Raw genomic sequence first — 20,487 nt, forward strand, 5'->3', positions numbered from 1 at the left:
GCACCAGGATGGGGAGGCGGCTTGCCTGAGGCTGCACATTGAGTCAGCCCCCAGGACTGAGGGCCCCAGCCCCCGATCAATATTGCTTTGCAATGGCAGCCAGGAGTCACTGAGGCCCCTCCAGACCCTGCTGGAAGGGGACGGGGAGGTGAACCCTGCCCCTGCCCCTCTCCCAGTCCGATAGCCATCCCAGTGGTGACCCAAAAGCCCACTCCACAGTTGGGGCCAGCTGTCCCCCATCATCCTCCAGGGCAGGTTTTTGGCTTTTGTTCATCAGCAAAAACTCGTTTCTGTAGACCAACACCTCTGCCAGGCATGCTGACTGTCCCATCTGGGCAGCAAGTGCGGAGTCAGGAGAGCTGAGTCCCTTGGAGCCTCCACCTGCTGTGTGACCTTGGGCGAGTCCCAGCCGCTGCCTGAGCCCAGCCAGCAAAGCACAGCACGAGAGGGTCAGACGTGGTACGACAGGTTCGGTGCTGAGCAACATCCCCCAACTCCTAGGCTTTGCAGAGGTTTCTGTGAGGCTGAAGAGGACCGCACTCTCCACTCTGGTCCCACGTGAGCCTCCTGGGCAATGGCCACATGCAGCGGTGACGCTCTAGGCCAGCGCCGTCCCACAGAGCTGCCTGTGCAGGTGGAACGGCCTGTGTTGCACTGTGCGTCTGGCCGCCCAGTGCGGCCATTGGGCTCTGGAAGTATGGCTAGTGCAACTGAGAAGCTGCATTCCTACTTTAATTCAATTCTATTTAAGTTTAATTAAATGTCTAGAGCAAGTCTGGACAGTTGGGTTCTGGGGACATGAGGAGGGGCGAGGACCACTCAGAAAGTGCTACCGCCCAGAACACACCCAGCCAGCCCGTGTTGGTCTAAGACCTCCAGAGAGAACTGGCCTTGAAGTCCAGAGGCCTGGGTTCAAATTGCAGCTGCCCCCAGCATGCTGTGTGATCCAGACTGAGCCCCGTTCCCTCACCTGAACTTCTAAGTGGCTAGACAGGGACTATCTACCTGAAGGCGGGGCCCCTCGGCCAGGATAGCAGCAGCAAACACTTGCGGGACACTCACGGTGCGCCAGGTGCCGGGCCAACCCATCCTGCTAGCTCGTTTCTATCTTTCCCAACAACTCTGAGGGTGCTGGGCTCAGGGAGGTCCAGTAACCGGCTCAAGGTCACACAGCACCAGGATTCAGACCTTGAGGAGGCTGGTCCCAGAACCACGTTCTCACCCTCCGTTCTGAGGTACCTGCCGGGCCAGGGCTGTATCCACCCTTTGTGGGGCTACCACAGGGAGTGGCTGGAGCAGGACAGCCAGGCCTGGAGGGTCAAGTAGTGGCCCCCAGGTGAGGCCTGGAGGTGGAGGGTTGGGGGGTAGTCACGGACATCATCCTTGCATCCTCCCAACTCAGCCTTTTCCTAGGTGAGGACGGAGCGGGTCCTGGCTTGGGAATCTGGGGAAGAAGCTCAGATCAGACCTCATTGATCCATCTCAGCCACAGACCCCTCTTCCTCGGCCCTGAGCCCGTGTTCCTTCTAGCATGGGCGAGCATCAAATTCTTTGTCTATACCATGGCGCTTTGCAGAATGACACAGGACACAGGCACTAGCTGTCAGGGGCTCCAGGACAACAGGTAGAACCTGAGCAAACCAGGAGGTACGCCACCCTCTTCGTGCTGAACATTTACAAGTGCCACCTCTGTGCGGGGTCCTTGCTTCTGGCACAGAGGGTCCCTCGGGACTGTCTGCGACTCCTTAGGGCAGTAGCCACCATCACGGGGAACCCGGAGGAGGCCTTACCCTCATTTGCAAGGTCAGGGAAGACTTCTTGGAGGAGGGGGTATCTCTTCCGAGCCTCAAGGATATTAAGCAAGCAAAGAGGCGTGAGACCGTGTTTTCAGGAAGGTTCTGGAGAACAGAAACACCAGCTTAGCCCATCTGGGACCCAGACATGGAGGCAGTGTTTGAGTGCAGACTGGAATAGGCAGAAGCGGCCAGATAACTGAAGAGCTGGAAGGAAGAACAGGTGGTGGGAATAGCATGTGTAAAGGCCCTGAGGCAGGAAAGAGCTGGGGGTTGCTGGAGAAATAGCGAGTGGAGAGGCTGGCGTTTTGCCTGAGGACAAGGGGCAGACTTCGAAGGGGTTTAAGGGATCTGGGGGAAGAGATTCTCTTCGGGATTCTGAAAGGACGCCTCTAGTCCCTGTGCTCTGAGGTTCTCGGTTGGTGTTTTCATCTCTTTCTCATGTCTGGGACACAAAGGTGGGTGCTGAGCAGGGCTGGGGTGTGTGCGACCTCCGAGTCCTCCGCTGAGGCCATGCAGGTTCAAGTTGGGCATGGCCTCAGAGAGTCCTGGCAAGCAGCCCTGCCCCCACCGAGTCCCTCAGGCCCAAATCTGCACGCCTCGCCCCGGAGGAGCAGCAGCACCCACATCCGAGGCTCTGCGTTTAGAGTCCACTGTCAGGACAAGTGGCACAGGAACAGGCAGCAGTGGAGGCCTGAGATGGGGGCGGGGCCGGCCACACGTACCAAGCAGCCCAGGCCAGGGCATCTGCTCAAGCCATTGCCTGCTATCTTGTTGACCAGACAACCAGCTGATTGAATGTCATGCTTTTCAAACAGTTGCTATGGACACAATTTGGACCTTGAATCCATCAGGATAGCGGAGCTGCCGTAGATGAAAAGGATCCTGGAACCTCAGTCTGGTGCACAAGGCTATGCAATGGGGGCCGAGGAGCCAGACTGAGTCACGCCCGACTCCACCCCCTCTAGGCTTCGGAGCCTGGAGCAGGTGACTTCAGCCTTTCCAACTGCTTTCTGTCCTCTAACATGGGAGAATTAGTTACCTATTTCTGCATAAAAGTTATGCCAAAACTTGGCAGCATGTTAAAACAAGCAACATGTAGTATCTCATGCCGTTTTGAGAGTCAGGGACCCAGGAGCAGCCTCAGTGGGTGGCTGTGGCCAGGGGGCTCCCCTGCGGTTGCAGCTGAGTTGTCAGCCGGGGCTGCAGGGGCTGCTCCCACGGTGGCTCAGTCACCTGGCTGGCAAGTTCATGCTGGCTGTCAGCTGACTGCACCCAGGGCTGGTGCGCCAGGAGAGGAGGGCCGGAGCGGCCACATCTGCTCTGACCTACCTTCCGAGGTAGGTCACACTTGGTCATTTCCACAGTATCCTATTGGTCACAGAGTCACCCCTGCTCACGTTGGAGACGGGGGCTCTACACAAGAACACAAATACCAGGAGCCAGGAAGCGGGCGGGGCCCCCAGGGTGCATGTTGGTGGCTAATTACCTGACTCATCATCCCCACCAGGAGGAGCTGCAAGTGAGGACTGAATGACCTCACATAAGGGAAGCTCCTGGAATACAGTAAGTGCTCAATAAAGGATCTCGATGATTAGCTTGAGCCAAAAACTTGCCACCCAGTAACGGCCCCACTTTGTGCCTCGAGTCTAGGCATCCCCGAGACCTTCTGCCATTCTTCTATCTAGCAACAGCCTCATGAGCCTCTGCTGTGTCCAGGCCCCGTGCTGGGTGCTGGTGACAGACCACCGGACACAATGGGGCCTGGAACAGCAGGGACAAGGTGCTCCGGCAGAGAGGGCTGGCGGGTGAGGGGGTGCTTAGGTCGGTCTCTGTGCAGAGGTAGCTTGTGCACCAAGACCCGTGTGAAGTGAAGGAGCAGTTAGTGGGGTCGGGGGCGGGGGGCAGGGCAGTTCCGGCAGACTTACCAGTAAGAGCAAAAGCCCCCAGATGCGAGTTAAGGATCCCTGTTCGGGGAACAGAATGGAAGCCCAAGGGAGTGGGGGCAGGAAATGAGGTCTGGAAAGCAGGAAGAAGAGAAGAGAGAAGAGTGACTTTTAGTGTGAGAGCCCGGGAATCTTGTCGTCTGGGTGAGAGACGAGCGGGACCCCGCCCAGGCAGGGCTGTGAGTCGGCGAGGTGCTGGGGGATGTGGGAGGCAGAGGTGGTTTTGAAGGATGTGTTGTTGAGTGGAGTGGGGCGGGAGGGTGAAGGGAAGAGGTGTCAGGGATGGTTTTGAGGCCTCTGACCTGAGCGAGCAGGAGGATGCCGTTGCCGTGAGCTGAATCGGGGCGGCCTACAGGAGGAGCAGAACGGGGACTGTGGACCTGTCACATCCGGGGCAAGATGTCAAGGAGGCAGCGAGAGAAACGAGTGTGGTGTCTGAGAGAGAGACCATGCGGAAGATGTAAATTTAGGAGTTGTCAGATGTAGGTGGTATTTAAGCCATGAGTTTGGATGAGATCAGCCAGAAGGAGCGTAGCGAGAAGCAGAGCACCCAGTGCCTCTAGTGTTTAGGGGTCAGAGGAGGAGAGGCCAGCAAGAGACGGGGCAGCTGTGGCAAGAGATGAGGGAGGAGAACCGGATGGGCACCCAGAGATTCACAGCGTGACACAGCCCGCCTCTCTCCACCTCCACACCCCCTCCCCGGCCCCAGGGAGCACCACGGCCCTGCAGGCCCCATGGAGCCCATCCTTTCCCTTGTACACGTCATCCCTTCAGAGGCCCATGGTAGTGGCTGTGTCCTCCGTGGGCTGCTGTGAGTGAGCATCCTAGAAGGTTTGGCCCTTTCGCCCACATCGTTTCCAGCCATTCACCACTCAGCTCAGTCTCCTGTGGCCCACTCTAGGTATCTGACTCTCTCTTAACAGCAGCGCTCCACATTTAACAGGACTATCCCCTCCCTTCATTTCGACTCCCTATCTCTGTTAATGCAACCTTAGACAAAAAACAGCCTTTCTAATAGCACCAAATACAGAAGATACGAGTAGGAAATCGTAAGACACCTGGGGTGGCAGAAGCGAGGGGCTGTGAAGAAGACAAATGGGATTGGGAATGTCTGAAAAAGGGTTTGGGGTTAGACCAGCAAGGGTCTTGTCTGCCACACCAGAGAGTTTGAACTGAGGAGGGAAGAGGATCCCCAGAAGGTTCTAGACTAGGAAAATGACACACTCGGGTGAGTTCTACTTCAGAAAGAGTCATGCTGGGCTCTATTCCTGGCTTTGTCCCCAGTTACCTCTCCCATGCCCACAGGCTGGCTCTGGCTCCAGGAGGAGCTGGGACGGGGCAAGCCGTCCCCACTCGGTGCAGATGGGCATAGCAGCTGCAGACACAGAGGCACCACGGAGGGCGGGGGGGTGGGGGGGGCGCTCCCAGGGAGGCAGCAGTGCCGCTGCCTTCTCTACGTTTCCACGAGGGCAATGAGGCTTATATTAATGAGAGGCAATTATGGGCACCCGGATGGGCCTAAGTATAGCTCAGAGCCAAGGGGAGCTGAGGCAGCCAGCTGCTCTCCCTGCAAAGTTGAGGTCTGCCTATTTTAAGACCTCCCCAAGGTGAGGCTCCTGCCACCCCTGGGTGTTGGGTGGCTAAGGGGCTGGCACCCAAAGTTTCAGGACCCCCAACCAAGAGAGAGCTCAGAGAAATCAATGTGACGAGATGACCGGACCACCCTCACTCAAACCCTCTGCTGCTTACTGATGGACACTGGGGCCCAGAGAGAGGGACCAGTCCAAGGTCACAGCAAGCACAGAGCAGAGCCAGGATTTGAACGCAGGTCCAGCTGCATGCACCTTCCACTGTGCTGTGCAGTATCCCTACACTGGAAGCCTTGGCCGGTCCCCAAGAAGCATTGTGAGGTGAGGAGGGAAGTATGACTGAAATATATCCAGCACCTCCATGCCAGTGGCTTTCTATGGGAATCAGGATTGATCCTTATCACAACCTTGGAAAGGAACAGCCATCATCCCCATGTTATAGGAGAGGAAGCTGGGGCCCCGGAGGGGTGAGTCCATCGCCCAGCATCCCATGCACAGCGGGGAGGGAACAAAGTACAGTGGATCCTAGTTACATCTTGTTTTAGGGTCAGGAAACACTCTGAGGTTTGCGTGGGGAGTCCCTTGGGAACACCTGTGACAGGTGAGAGTTGCGGGATTGGGCAGAGGGAGGATTTGGAGCAAGGCGCTGTTACAACAAAAGCCTCGGCTAATCCCATAGGAAGCTCTGGAGCTGGGACACCCCCTCAGGGTTGTTGTGAATTGGGCAAGACAGCCAGGCCTCGGTGCCTACACATCAGCCAGTTACTGGGCTCAGGCTGCCCCTGGGAAAGAAGCGTTACCTTGGTGAGGCGTCTCCCTTTGGCTAAGAGCAAGCCCTAGCAGGTACCCAGCTGTGCACCGGCAGCAGCCCCAGTCCTGAAGGGGTGACCTGGGTGGCCATTACAGCATCCCTTCCCTGCCCGTCCGCAGATCTGTTCTGACTCCTCTGCCCCTCAGATGGGAAGAACCAGCCCCTGCCCACAAGGAGGTTACGGAACATAACTCATGTTCTCTGTGGAGCTGACAGGCCAGGGGATGCTGGGAGAAGGGAGGCCATCCGTGCTGATGAGGAAGGAGAGAGTGAGCGGCTGGTCCATGAAAAGTTGAAAACCACGGCCTATCAAAAACCTATAGAGACAGAAGGGGAGAAAATACTTGCAAACCACATATCTGATAAGGGCTTAATATCTAGCCCTTAAAGAACACATAAAGAACTCCTAAAATGACACAAGTGGCAAATCACCCAATTAAAAGTGAGCAAAGGACTTAATATACATTTCTCTAGAGAAAGTATGCAAATGGCCAATGAGCCCATGAGAGGATGCTCGGCATCATCAGTTACCAGGGAAATGAAAACCAAAACCACGGTGAAATAGCAGCCCACACCTCCCAGGATGGGTCTACTTTAACGAGAAAAGAAAGAACAAACATTGGTGAGGAGGCGGAGAGATTGGAACCTGCACATGGCCAGCAGGATTTAAAAGAGTGTAGCCACTGTGGAACCGTCTGGCGGTTCCTCCAAAAACTAAACACAGAATTACTGTATGACCCAGCAGTTCTACTCCTAGGTATATACTCGAAAGAATTAAAAGCAGGGATTCATGCAAGGACTTGTACGCCATTGTTCATTGGACACATTATTCATAGTAGCTAAAAGATAGAAACACCCCAAATGTGTGTCAGAAGAATGGACAAACAAATGTGGCATACAGGAGTACATGCAATGGAATATTATTCAGCCATAAAAAAGGAGGTGGGTTTCTGTTACATGCTACAACATGGGTGAACCTTGGATACATTATCCTTAGTGGGATGAGCCAGATACAAAAGGACCGGTATGGAGTGATTCCACTCACGTGATATCTAAAGTAGGCAAATTAATAGAGACAGAAAGTAGATTAGAAATGACTAATCCAAGGACTCAGGGAAGAGGAAGAATAAGGAGTTATTGCTTGATGGTGCTAGAGTTTCTCTCTAGGCTGATGAACAAATTTCGAACATTAATCATAGTGGTATTTGCAGAACACTGTGAATGTAATTAATGCCTTGGAACTATACACTTACAAACGGTTCAAATGGCAATTTTCATGTCATATATATATGACATACATATATATGTATGTATGTCATATATATAGTCACAATAAAAGTAAGACCCCTGGGAAATAAGTAAATCCATGGAAACAGAAAGCAGACTGGTGGTTGCCAGGGGCCAGGAGGAGCAGGGAGCAGGGAGTAACTGCTGGCTGGGTACAGCATTTTCTTTCGGGGTTAAGAAAGTGTTTTCAAACTAGATAGAGGTAGTGGTTACACCGCATTGTGGACATACTGAAATGTCACTGAATTATACTCTTTAAAATGGTTAATATTATGCAAATTTCCCCTCAGTTCTTTTTTAAGGGAGGAAAAACCTGTGGGGAAATAAAATCAATGTGATGCAGCCAAATGAATACTCAGAGAAATGGATCACCTTTCCAATGACACATTTATTAGATATCAGAAAGTCAGACAGTGAATGAATTAAGTTTCCAACTCAAAGAGGTGGATGAGGGGTTAAAGAAAAGAGTATCCTGGCCTCCATGGTCCAGGTGAGAGGTGGGAGGACAGAGGCAGAGGAGACAGGAAGGGGATGCCACCAGGAAACAGGACCAAGCAGAATCACTGTGACTCGGCAACCGTCTTAGTTGGGGCTCCCCAGAAGTACGCCCAAGACAAGGATTCAAGTGCAAGTACTTCATCTGGGAGTAGGCAGCGCAGTGTGGGAGGGGGAGGTAAGGCAGGGGAGAGGCAACCAGTGAAAGGAGCGTTATCAAGCCAGTGACCACTGTGGGCAAGTGGAGCTCGGTCCCCATGGGCAGCTCTCAGTGGAGAGCCCCTCCCTCAGTTGTCCCACCTGCAGGTGGAGGAGCGAGGGCATTTATACACCAATTCTCCAAAAGTCGAGACAGCAGCCAGGTGGGAGATTGTTGATTCTCTGGCAGTTCCTGCAGGCCAAGGCTACCTGTGAGCGGAGTGGGCTCCAGCCGCCAGGGGAAGTCCCCCGAGCCACCCCGCCCCAGGGATGCCGGTGCTGACAGCTGGAAGTCAGCCTGTCCAGCACCATAGTGATGAGACCACAGGAGATATGGGTGGGCCTCCCACAGCCACTGTTGTTGTGAACCAGTGGACACGAGGCCAGTATCAGTCAGGTTCTTATTGAAAAACACAGAAACCCGGTTCAGACTTAAACAGAACGCCTCTGGACTCTCGTACCTGAGACATCAGGCAGGATCTTGACCAAGGACTCTGGGTTGACACCCCACCCAGCACAGCAGCCCTAACAGAAAGGAAGCCACCTCTTTTCCAAAAGTTCAGCCCTAATCCCAGGGCCACTTCTCATGGCTAGTGAGGATCCTGTTTCCATCTCTGAGCCAGTCAGTACTCAGGGATGCAGGGCTCTGATTGGCCAGGACTAGGTCATGTGTCTACCCCTGGGGTTCTGGGATGGGACTGGCTCCACCTAAACCACAGGATGCCAGGCACAGTGGGGGATGTTTTAGGGGAAGGACGTGGAAGGTCAAGAGAGGGACGAATTCAAGGAGATGCCCAGGTGTCTGGCGTGAGCCCCCACTGGGTGACACTGAAGCATTTTACTGATGCAGGGACACTGTGGGCCTGCCCGAAATCCTGGTAAACACCAGCATTTAAATGGGGTAGAAGGATAGATATTCAGGGCCCCAGGAGCCAAAGGAAAAGACTTTTTTTTTTACTTTTTTTATTGTAGTTCAAGTACAGTTATCTCCATTTTCCCCCCAGCACTCTCCCTGTACCCCAGCCTTCCCCCCTTCCCACCCTTGATCCTACGCCCTTTGGTTTCGTCCATGTGTCCTTTATAGATGTCCCCGAAAACCCTCCCCACTTTCCCTGCAAAGGAAGAGACTTCTAGCAACAAGGGCCCAGTCATAGGAAGGAAAGCTGTTGAGAGGCCACTTGTTGTCCTTACAGTATCTAGCCGTGCTCTGGAGGTCTCCTTGAGGGTGGGAGCCCCTATTCTCCGCCCTGTAATCCTCTAAGGCAGGTGCCTGTGCATCTCCTTCCCCCACAAGACAGGCAATGGTCCTTACCAGGACTTGGGGTAGGGGTGGGCCCCCACCACCATGGGAGCAGCACGAGCCCACAACTCACAGTTCCGAGAGCACCTCCCTTGCCCCATCTGGCAACTCCACCATCTAGGCTGCGGGAGGTGGCCATGGGCCCAGGCACACGCAGTCCTCCTAGAGCAAATCTGGCTTCCTGGGGTCAGGAGTACCTGTGATGTCAAACTGAAGCCAGCTTCTCCCCAGGGGGGGCGGGGGGGGCGGGGTTTGTAGAATGTGCCCTGGGCTGGGAGAACTGAGTGCAGTGTGCACTTCTGGGCCAGGGCTCCTGGAGACCAGCCGTCTCCACCACACGGCGTTTCTAGGGAGTCCGGCCCCTGCCTAGCTGGTGGGGCTGTATTTGCACACAGCGTTCTGTTTTCAGGGTCACCGGCCTTTCCTGAGTGGCATCAAGGACATATTGCTGCACGCACACTTCTTCGGCTGGAGCGCCAAGAGGCTGGCCCCTGAGCCCAGAGGTCACCGTGTCCCCGAGGGGATGCGAGGAGGCCAAGAAAAGGCTTGGCGGGGGGTGGGGGGGGTGGCAGGAGGTTCTGGGGGCGGCTTTGCATCTTCCTGAAATTGTCTTCAAGAAGAGGTTTGCCTCGAGGGAGCTGCTGCTGGCTGGAGTGCAGGGGAACCTTGACTGTCTGCGTTGCCTGTTCCACCTTGACTACAACTCCCTCTCCCAGCCTCAGTTTCCCCATCTGTACAGTGAAGATAGGGTCCCCCACCTCATGTGGCTGTTGTGAGGATATGGTGCAATGAAGATGAAGATACAAATCGGCAGACTTCCTCTCCGGGCTGGGGATAAATGTTCCGACGAGCCTCCTGGTGGAAGCAGAAACGCTTCCGAGGGGGTTGCTCAGCCCCAAGGACTGTCCCCAGCATGCCCCAGGAGTGGGGTCCGTCAGGCTCCTGGAGCCACAGAGAGTCTGGCAGAGCAGGGGAGGAGCCCCGCACACGCGGACTCTGCAGCAGTCTCGGGGGAAGGCCTGGCGCACCGTGAGTCATGAAGTTGGCTGGATCCAAGGAAATGATTCTCAGATCCTTGACAGTCTTGGGAGCAGCCCAGTTGGAGCGACCGGTGTAAAGCAGAATAGGAAGAGTGCGGCCCCGGTCCTGCCTCGGGCGCTGGACCTACTGTATGATCTTGGGGAAGTTCTCCCCCGCTGAGGGCCTCGGGGGGGGCCCCCCATCTATCAGATGGGGCTTCACCTAGGCCAGTGTTCTCCGCGCAGAGGTTTTAGGGGGTCTGGGATTTGCCTTCAAAGCTGCTCTGAGAGGTGGGGAGCAGTCCGGGACCCCCAGACCCACGCCTGCTGTGTTCGTGTCCTACTGCTGCTGTAACCAAGTACCGAAAACTTAGTGGCTTAAAGGAACACAGATTTATTATTTCAGTTTTAGAGGTCAGAAGTCCAAAACGAGTCACAGGGCTGCCTTCCTTCTGGGGCTCTAGGGAGGAACCTGGCCCCTCGCCTCTTCCAGGGTCTGAAGGCTGCTGGCCGGCACCCCTGGGCCCGCGACCCTGCCTCACCCTGAGCTCCGCTTCCTCAGCCCCACCCCCTTCCAACTCGAGCCCTTGTGTCTCCCACCTGTACAGGCCCAGGTGATTGGGTTACCCTTCCAGATAATCCAAGGTAATCTCACCTCTCAAGATCCTTAATCCTATCTGCAGAGTCCCTCCTAACACAGCAGAATCACGGGTTCTGGGGATTAGAACATGGGCACCTTCGGGAGACACCATCCTGCTGACCACACTTGGCTTCAGCCAGAGCCCGTCCACTCTGATGTGGCCCAGCCCCTCTGAGAGCTGCCCCCTGCTGCCCTTGCATTCTCTTGCTCTGTCCCGAGCCAGGCCAAGCCTTGGGACTCCTCCGAGCAGAGCCAGTGGGATCTGGGGTTTAGAAACTTGCCTCCCCTCTGCTCCAAGGTAGAGACAGGAAGGCTGAGCCCCAGATAGGAAAGGGGCTTTCCTGAGTGTGAGGCTGGTACTTCCAGGATGGGCCTGGCTGGAAGACACAGCTAGCCCAAGTGCCCCCATTTTACAGGTGGAGAAACTGAGGTATCATGGTTCCACTTGAACGCTGTCCTCCCCTGAGGCCTTGCCCAGCCCACACAGTCCTGACACATGTGCACCTGTATCAGCCTGAGAACTCTGTTCCCGGCCGGCTGTCACAGATCCGTCTCAGTGGGAAACGGTGGGCTAGTGGGCTCACGGGCCCCTCTGATGTCCGCAGGCCCCGAGTCTTAGCCCAGAGGTCACGCTCCATAGACTTTTGTTGAGGACAGAGAGGGTTTTTACAGACGGCTTACATCTGATGCAAGGGTTCCCCTGCCACAGTAAAGAGCTGGCCAGTGCTGCCCTCAGACCCTAGGAAGGGGGTCCCTGCCCTGGACCCTGCTCTTTCAACCATGTCCTTCCCCTTGCTGCCAATGGCAACAAGAAAGTGAGGAGCGTTCAGGGGCCAAATGGACACGGCCACTGGGAGTCTACATCCTGGAACTAGACCACACTCTGGATACCAGGCGCCCTGGAACTCCCTGTCCAAATGACCCTTACTTCCAGGACCAGCATGGGATCTTCCCATGGGTGACCTGCATTGCCAGTGGGACCACGCCGGGGCCCGAGGGGTGGCTGTTGGGGGGCATGTGCAGTGAGCTTGGGGTGCACACCTGTTGACTCCTTATGATGAGGGACAGAGTCAGAGAGGGGAGGAAAGAGGAAGACAGGCAGTGGCCCCACGCCACCACATTCCACCGTGGACGTCGGAGGTGACCAGGAGTCTTCTGAGTTCGAACCTTCTGAGGATAACTGGTCGAGGTGGGAGAGTGGAAGATACTTTGTTTACCAGGTTGCTAGCCTGAGATGTAACTTTCGTTCCTACACACGGCATGTGGGCCTCCGTCGCACTGCTGTCCTCCAACCCACAAGGTTAAGGGCAGGCCAGGACTCCAGAAACGCCTAACCCTGGCATGTGTGGGGGTCCGGCTGGCCTTCCCAGGCCCCTGTCTCCTCCAAATCCAGCTGACCTCTCTCTGTCTTCTCTCCCCAGGACAGCTGCTGCCCGGGAGAGGTGACCCGGGCACCCCGCTAGGGCGACGGCCCCTGCCCCAAGGGCTGGGATCATGAAAGGCCTCGGTGACAGCCGCCCCCGCCACCTCTCCGACAGCCTGGACCCACCGCACGAGCCCCTGTTCGCAGGGCCCGACCGCAACCCCTACTTGCTATCGCCCACGGAGGCCTTTGCCCGCGAGGCTCGCTTCCCTGGGCAGAACGCTCTTCCAGGGGATGGTCTCTTCCCGCTCAACAACCAGCTGCCGCCCCCGAGCAGTACCTTCCCCCGCATCCACTATAACTCCCACTTCGAGGTGCCAGAGGAGAGCCCCTTCCCCAGCCATGCCCAGGCCACCAAGATCAACCGGCTGCCCGCCAACCTCCTGGACCAGTTTGAGAAGCAGCTGCCCATCCACCGCGATGGCTTCAGCACTCTCCAGTTCCCCCGCGGCGAGGCCAAGGCCCGCGGGGAGAGCCCCGGCCGCATCCGCCACCTGGTCCACTCAGTGCAGAGGCTCTTCTTCACCAAGGCACCCTCGCTGGAGGGCACAGCAGGCAAAATCGGTGCCAATGGCAGCAAGAAAGGTGTCTTGGAGGACGGCAAAGGCCGGAGGGCCAAAAGCAAGGAGCGGGCCAAGGCCGGGGAGCCCAAACGGCGCAGCCGCTCCAACATCTCAGGCTGGTGGAGCTCCGACGACAACTTGGACGGCGAAGGGGGTGCCTTCCGCAGCAGCGGGCCGGCCTCCGGGCTGATGACGCTGGGCCGCCAGGTGGAGCGCAGCCAGCCGCGCTACTTCATGCACGCCTACAACACCATCAGCGGGCACATGCTGAAAGCCGCCAAGAACAATACCGCCGACCTGACCTCCCCGCCACCCCCGCCCGCACCCCCGGCCTCCTGCCCCAGCCTTGGGGTGGGCACTGACACCAACTACGTCAAGCGGGGCTCCTGGTCCACCCTGACCCTCAGCCACGCCCATGAGGTCTGCCAGAAGACCTCAGCCACCTTGGATAAGAGCCTGCTAAAATCCAAATCCTGCCACCAGGGTCTAGCCTACCACTACCTGCAGGTGGGTCCCTTCCAGGGGCAGGGGGGTAAGGGGTATGAGGAAGGCACAGTTGTGGGGCCTAACTGTATCACAGATTCACTTGGAAAGTTTCTTCACTCAGACCTCTGTCTACTCGCCTAGGAAATGGGTGACTGGTGGTACCTGCTTATAAGGGGATTCCTCCCACTGCTCGTGCTCTCAGCAGACATTGGTGAGGACCCTTCTGAGACCAGCCCTGAGTAGAGATTAAAACATGTGCTGCCCTTTAGAAGCCAAATCTGGGTCCTGGCTCATGTAGCTCAGTGGATTGAGCCCAAGCGTATGAACCAAAGGGTCGCTGGTTCAATCCCCAGTCAGGGCACATGCCTGGGTTGCGGGCCAGGTCCCCAGTAGTGGGGGGCATGAGAGGCAACCACACATTGATGTTTTTCTCCCTCTCTTTCTCCTTTCCTTGCCTTCTCTCTAAATAAATAAAATCTTTTTTTTAAGAAAAAGAAGACAAATCCAGAAGCTGTGCTATCTACCCACCTCATAGGACCAGTTGCACAGCGTTCTAACTGCTGGCCTCCTGAGTGCTACTCGCACCAGCCTGAGGGCTCCTTGAGGACGGGGCCCAGAACTGGTGTGGTTGTGTGCCCCCAAGGCCCAAGGCAGGGTTTGGCATAGAGTTAGTGCCCAGGAAGTGTGAGAGGAGAGGGGGCTAGAGGACCAGAGGGACACTTGGATGACCAGAGCTGGAAATAAGTAAGACGTGGCCCCGACTGTCAGGGTGCTGGGAGAGAGAGACACGTGGACATACAGTCACGTCAGTGTGAGCAGAATGTTCTGGAGATCAGCGTGGAGCAGGCTGCGGGAGTGCAGAGGCCCTAACCCAGTTTGGGGGACTGGCTTTTCTCTTTCAAATGCTAACGTTTGTTGAGGCACTTATTATACACCAAGGCCACACTCAGGGAAAATGGCAGGAGGCTCAGCCATCTCCGTGGCTACACATCCCCCAGGTTTCTCAAGGGCAGGGACAGTGACAGAGCCCGAGATGTGGGTGGCAGTTCCAGGAAGCAGATTCTAGTGCGCGTCAAGGTGGAGGGGGCCGCCTCCGCAGGTGCTGAGCTGGCCTACCTGTGGGGTGGGGGGTTGCCGGTGCAGGCCTGGCCGGCCTTTGGGAGCACATAGATGCGTTTTTGAACCAGCTGAACATCAAAGTCGGACAAAGCCCCGAGTTCCTGTCATTCTATATAAAATTCCAAAAGCAGTGAAATGAAGGAGAAAGGCTATTTTTTTTAATAAGGAGAAAATGAAATCTAGGCAGTGTTTTATATATTTGAGGCTTTTATGGCTCTGAATCCACCTCCTAGTTTAGAAACAGAAGACTGTTGTGTGACCTGGCTTCCCCCTCACAATGGTGCGGTCGGTCTGATCGTGTGAAAACGCTTCAGCGACACCGGGGAAGGGCGGCCCCTCGGGCCCTGAGGTGGTGCCGCCCCACCGCGTGACGGGAGGCAGGTGCGTGGGGGCTGAGGCAGCAACAGGTTCTGAGCAGAAATATACAGGCCACCTTCCCTAGGGACAAGTAGAGGTAGGGAGGCTGGACTAGCAAATGGTTTGGGGGGTAGAATGTGCAGACTCTCGTGACTGGCCGGACAATCAGCTGGGGAAGGGGGTCTGGGAAGGCTGAGCGGATGCCCTAGGGTGGGAGTCCCAGCCATGAACCCTCCCTTGGCTGGGAACTAGCCACCGGTAATACAGGCAATAAGAAGAATGTGGCATCTGTGCAGCCGTGGCGATTTGGGGAGTGTGCATTGTGCACCTGGTAAAGAATGGGTATGTTGTACCCATGTGTACCTGGGTATCCATGGTGAAGTAGAGACGGAGTGAGGGTGCGCCCCCTGCGTGCGTTGAGCAGAAATATGCACAGTGATCTGGGTACACGTTGAGATATGTCCACGGTGCAGTGGTGGCTAGCGTGTATGTGACGTGTGTGAATATGCACTGTGTTTATGTCGTGTACACGGTGAGGGGGATTCACACAATATAGGGGCTGCTGGAGTGCCTGCTTGGTGAGATGGGCGTGTGTGGGAAAGTATGCCTGCTCTCAGATATGCACACATGATGAGGCCTGTTTACCCCGTGCTGGGGCTGAGCTGGTGTAAGTGCTGAGATGTGCACACTCATTCATCACGAGGTGAATGTCCACTGTGTGCACACGTGTGTGTGTATCAGATGAGCGGGGGGTGTGGGCTGTGGGTGCTGCCCTGGAGCAGCTGGCAGAGCCTGGCCTTACAAAGACAGAGGAGGTCCCCTCTATTGGTTTCTGCCACTGTAACCACCAGGGACTAAAGGTGCCCTCACAGCTGTGATCTCACTTGCCCTTATCACAACCCCCTTCCACAGGTAGGGGAGGGTCCCTGAGGTTCAGATGGGAAAACCGAGCCCTTTTTCCAGCTTATTGAGTGGCTATGCCACCCTGAAAGTCAGCTCCCTGGTACCTCAGTTTACTGACCAGTGGGATGTGGAACTGTGATTGGCTTAGAGGACCCCACCGCCATAGTGCTGTGCCAGGGTCCTCTGACCCGCCCTCCCCCATCCCACGGCCAGGCTCTTGGTGTCAGGTCTGGGGGCCTCCCTCAGGCCTGCTGTTCTCGTCTGTGCAGTGGCATCATCAGCCGTCCTCTGAAATAGCGCGGGAAGTGATGGGAACACAGTGGCTACTTAGAAAGGCAGCTGCAGCACATGGCGGTTTGGCTGGGGCACCCAGCCTGGGATCCATGGAGCAATCTGCGGTCGGAAATGGGCAGGGACTTGCTTAAGGCCCATAGAGAAGTTGTGGCAGAGCCGGCTCTGGACCCCAGCTATCCTTCCCAGCCCGGGGCTCTGCCCAGCAGCTGGGAGGCTCCAATGGCAGCACCCAGCACCAAAGGCCCAACTCTCTGAGACGGGGAGCGAGAGAGCTTCAGGACTGATGCTCTGACCCAGGTGATGAGCCTGAGGCTGAGCGGCCAGTGGTTCTCTCGAAGTGTGCTCAGGCCTTTCCACCCATTCCCAGGTGCCCGGTGGTGGCGGCGAGTGGAGCACTGCACTGCTTTCCCCGCGCGAGGCGGATACCACAGCGGAGGGCCACATCCCTTGCCGACGCATGCGCAGCGGCAGCTACATCAAGGCCATGGGCGACGAGGACAGCGACGAGTCCGCCGGCAGCCCCAAGCCCTCACCCAAGACTGCGGCGCGGCGCCAGAGCTACCTAAGGGCCACGCAGCAGTCTCTGGGAGAGCAGAGTAACCCTCGCAGGTGAGCCCGCAGGTCCTCCCTCTACGCTCTGGCCCCCAAGCAAGCCTTGTCCCCCCGAAGCCCCGCCCCTAGACGTCCAAGTCCGACCTTGGAGGTCTCAGCTCCCAACTGAGCCTTGCCCCCAGAGGCCCCGCCCACCAGAAGCCCTGGCCTCTGATGAGTTCTGCTTCTTAAAATGTACCTCTCCCTTAAAGTGAGCCCCGCCACTGTGGGAGCCCCGCCCACAAGTCAACCAGGTTCCATTGGAGCTCCGCCCCTTCAGGTGAGCCCCGCCCGCACAGGTGCTCTACCCTGGAGAAGATTCTTGCTCTGTGCCAGCTCACAGGCAAGCCTTGCGCTCTAGGCGAGCCCTGCAGTTATGCCCTATCCCTGGAAACCTTCCTCCGTTTCGTCTGTCCCCAGAGAGCCCAGCCGCACAGATGAACCTTGCCTGAGACCAGAACCTGAGCCCACAGTGACCCAGGCACCCTAAGTGAACCTCTGTTCTTTCAGGCTAGGCCCTTCCTGAGGTCCTCATCCTTAGGTTGACCCTTGCACTTTGACTGACTTGACTCTGGAGAGCCCCTGCATTTGGTGATCCACCCCCATAAGCCCCCCAGCAGTAAGTCCTGACCACAAATGAGCCTCATCCTATGGTAAACCAGGAGAGCCTCCCTAGAGAGACTGGCCAGGTAAACCCTGCCCATAGGAGTCACATCCCCAGCTGAGTTCCACCCTCACAGGGAAACTGCCCCAGGGGAATCTCTATTTCAGCTTAGGAGAACCAAGCCCACCATTCAGGCCAGCACTGCCCAGGAAAGTGTCAGAGGCCCCTCTGCGCATGTCCCTGTAATCGATCCCTGTGGTGAGCTCCAAGACTGGGGAGGAGAGAGGGTCCATAAGGCACAGGGAGACAGACAGCCTTCACCTGTCCATCATTCTGCCTGAATTCTGCTATTCGAGCCTTAGCCTGTTGCTTTAAGACTTGAAAGAGCCAGTGAAAGTATGAATGAATGGAACACACACACAGAAAGCAGCAATTGAAATGTTAAGAGAGAGAGCTGAGCTTTCACATGCAAAACTCACCATGGGGATTAGAACAGAAAGGAATGAGGGGCAAGTTATGGAAAGTCTATTCAGTGAGTACAAAACAGGTGAGGGGGATTCAAAGTCCACTGAGGAAGAAAAACAAAAACAAGTCAGGAGCAAACAAAAGAAAGACTCGGAAGAGCTGAGGAAAACAAGCTTAGTCCTAGTTCTCCAACTGCTGCGGGCGGCACAGACCCAGGCTGCATGAGGGAGGCGGTCTGCAGGGACTGAGACAGGAGGGAGAGCAGGTCAGGTGGCAGTGGGCCTGAGGCTGGGAGGGGAAGGGCAGGGGTCTCACTGGCTGGGGCAGAAGGCGGGGAATGGCCTGCAGGGGAAATTTAGGACACCACTGGCCAGTCCCAGCTCAGTTCCTCTCTGGACGTCAGTTTTCCCATCTTTAAGTGAGAGGGGCCTGAGCTGGATGACCTCTCAAACCTCTTTTAGGCCTGAGATCCTACAGTTCTATGAATCATCAGTGGGCATTAAAATTGGAGAGGTGGTCAGGGCCAGGGCACAGGCCTTGAATAAGAGGAATAGTAACAATATAACAACAGTAACAATAATAACAAAAGTAGTCATAGTAATGGGCGCCACCTGTTAGCTCTTGCTGTTCTCTGGGGTCTACTGCCCCAGTGCACTTCAGTCTGGTCGCTGAGTCCTTGTCACAGCCCCAGCAGGCAGGCAGTGTCGTTCCCACTTAATGGGTGAGGAGACTGACACTTAAACAAAGGCGATAACTTGTCCGGGGTCACCCAGCAAGGAAACTGGACTCCAGTCCAAGCCCATCTATATCAAGAGCCTGAGCTGTTGGCTGCTTGGACCTTATCCCCAGAGCAGCGAGGGGCAGGGAGTGTGGGGGTTGCAGGGGGTGAGGCCCAGGGTCAGGTAGATGTGAGAAGAGCTGGGACCATGGGGATGATTAGTAAATCTTCAGGGGCCTGGTGGGGGCTCCCTGACATCACGTGGAAATTGATGCCCTTTGGGCAGCCTTGTCTGAGTTCATTGCTGTGGGTCTTGACGGACTCCACCCCCTCTGTCCAGCCCCCAGAATTGCCCCAGACCTGCAGGGGAGGGGGCTGTAGAATTGAGCTAGTGTGGGCCAAATGGGTTTGAACTGGTCAAAAGCAAGCTTGTGCTGCCACCTCATGGCTGCAGCAGATATGACAGGCAAGAGCTGCCCGCACCCTCCAGCCCCACAAAGCCTCCAAAAGCTGGGAGCTTTGTGTTTGCTCATTGCCCTGCCCCCACCACCATCACTATCAGACGGGCAGTGACTTCCGTTTTTCCCTCTGCCACTGAATGACCTTGGCTAGTCTTTTCCCCTCTGAACCTTAGTTTCCCATGCTGAACAATGGGTGGGCTGAGCCCTGTCTGCTCCCTGCCCCCACCAGGAGCCTGGACCGCCTGGATTCTGTGGACGTGCTGCTGCCCTCCAAGTGTCCGAGCTGGGAGGAAGACTACAACCCCATCAGTGACAGTCTCAACGACTCCAGCTGCATCAGCCAGGTGAGGGTGACGGGCAGCCTGAATGTTGGTGAGCCCGGGAGAGCCCCAGCTCCCACCCCAGAGGACAGACACGGGGCCCAGCCGCTGCTGAGTGGCCTGCACTGTGCTTCTGTTCAGTCTTTGTTCTCGAAGCTGCCTGCCTGTGTCTCTCTGACTGTCCTGTGCCTAGGGAGCAATCACGGGGCCGACACTGCACGGCCCAGGCTGTGGATCCCCAGGGTCCACATCACTGCTCCAGAGACCTGGGTTTGGTCCCAGCCTTGTCACTGATGATAGGAACACAGGACAAGTCACCCGCTCCCTGAGCCTGTTTCCTGATTTCCCACGGGAGGGTGGTAGTTCCTATTTCAAAGCGTTCTGAGGAGTCAATGAGATGATGAACATAAAGCGCCCAGCGAAGGGTAGCTACCTTCGTGGTTCTTGTCATCTTGCTGTGTGACCCCAGAGTGCCCCACTCTGGAGCACTAACAACAGAAGTATCCTGTGCTACACTTTTAACACTCAGCTCCTTGAACCCTCACAGCCACCCCTGTGGGGACGTTATTATTCATGTCCTCATCTCACAGATGAGGCTGCTGAGGCTCAGAGAGGCGAGGTCACACAGGAAGAAGCAAAGGTGTGCAGGGACCCAGGGCTGTCAGACCCCGCCCTTCAGAGTTTGTAAAGGTAGGACCAGCCACGGCTCGAGAGCTCCCTCCACGGTGTGGATATGGAGACAAGGACCAGTGAGGGCAGACACGGGCCAGTGGGAGTACGGCCAGGCAGCGAGGGCAGCCAGGCACAGACCCAGCCTTCTCACTGGGCAGGGACAGCCCAGGTCACGCTGTGTGCAGTCCCATGGCCCAGGCTGATGGACCGCTCAGAGCCAGACACCTCTGGGACCGCCAGTTCCTGAACACCCCATTCTCCCTTGCCTGGCCGAGCCTGCCCAAGGGCCCCACCCTCAGCACTGTTGTTCCCAGATTCCAAGGAGACTGACCTCAGGCATGGGGAAGGGTCACGCCCCAGCCATAGGACTCTGTCACCCTCACCCAGGCCCCACCAAGTCTCACCTGAACAGTTATCCTGGCCTCCATGCCTG

At 56.4% G+C, this 20,487-nt stretch overlaps 1 protein-coding gene across 3 annotated transcripts in view; it reads left to right on the top strand.

Annotated features, from left to right (window-relative positions):
* The window catches only part of DLGAP4 (DLG associated protein 4), a 192,320-nt gene that overhangs the window by 98,239 nt on the left and 73,594 nt on the right, over positions 1-20,487 (top strand). For all 3 annotated transcript variants that reach the window (XM_028523757.2, XM_036009795.1, XM_036009794.1), the window contains exons 3-5: positions 12,500-13,571; positions 16,591-16,832; positions 19,292-19,406. In XM_028523757.2, coding sequence (XP_028379558.1) covers positions 12,573-13,571; positions 16,591-16,832; positions 19,292-19,406 — 1,356 coding nt within the window. In that variant the 5' untranslated portion in view covers positions 12,500-12,572. The remainder of the gene's footprint in view (positions 1-12,499; positions 13,572-16,590; positions 16,833-19,291; positions 19,407-20,487) is intronic.

Source organism: Phyllostomus discolor, chromosome 9 (assembly GCF_004126475.2).
Source record: "Phyllostomus discolor isolate MPI-MPIP mPhyDis1 chromosome 9, mPhyDis1.pri.v3, whole genome shotgun sequence".
NCBI lineage: Eukaryota > Metazoa > Chordata > Mammalia > Chiroptera > Phyllostomidae > Phyllostomus > Phyllostomus discolor.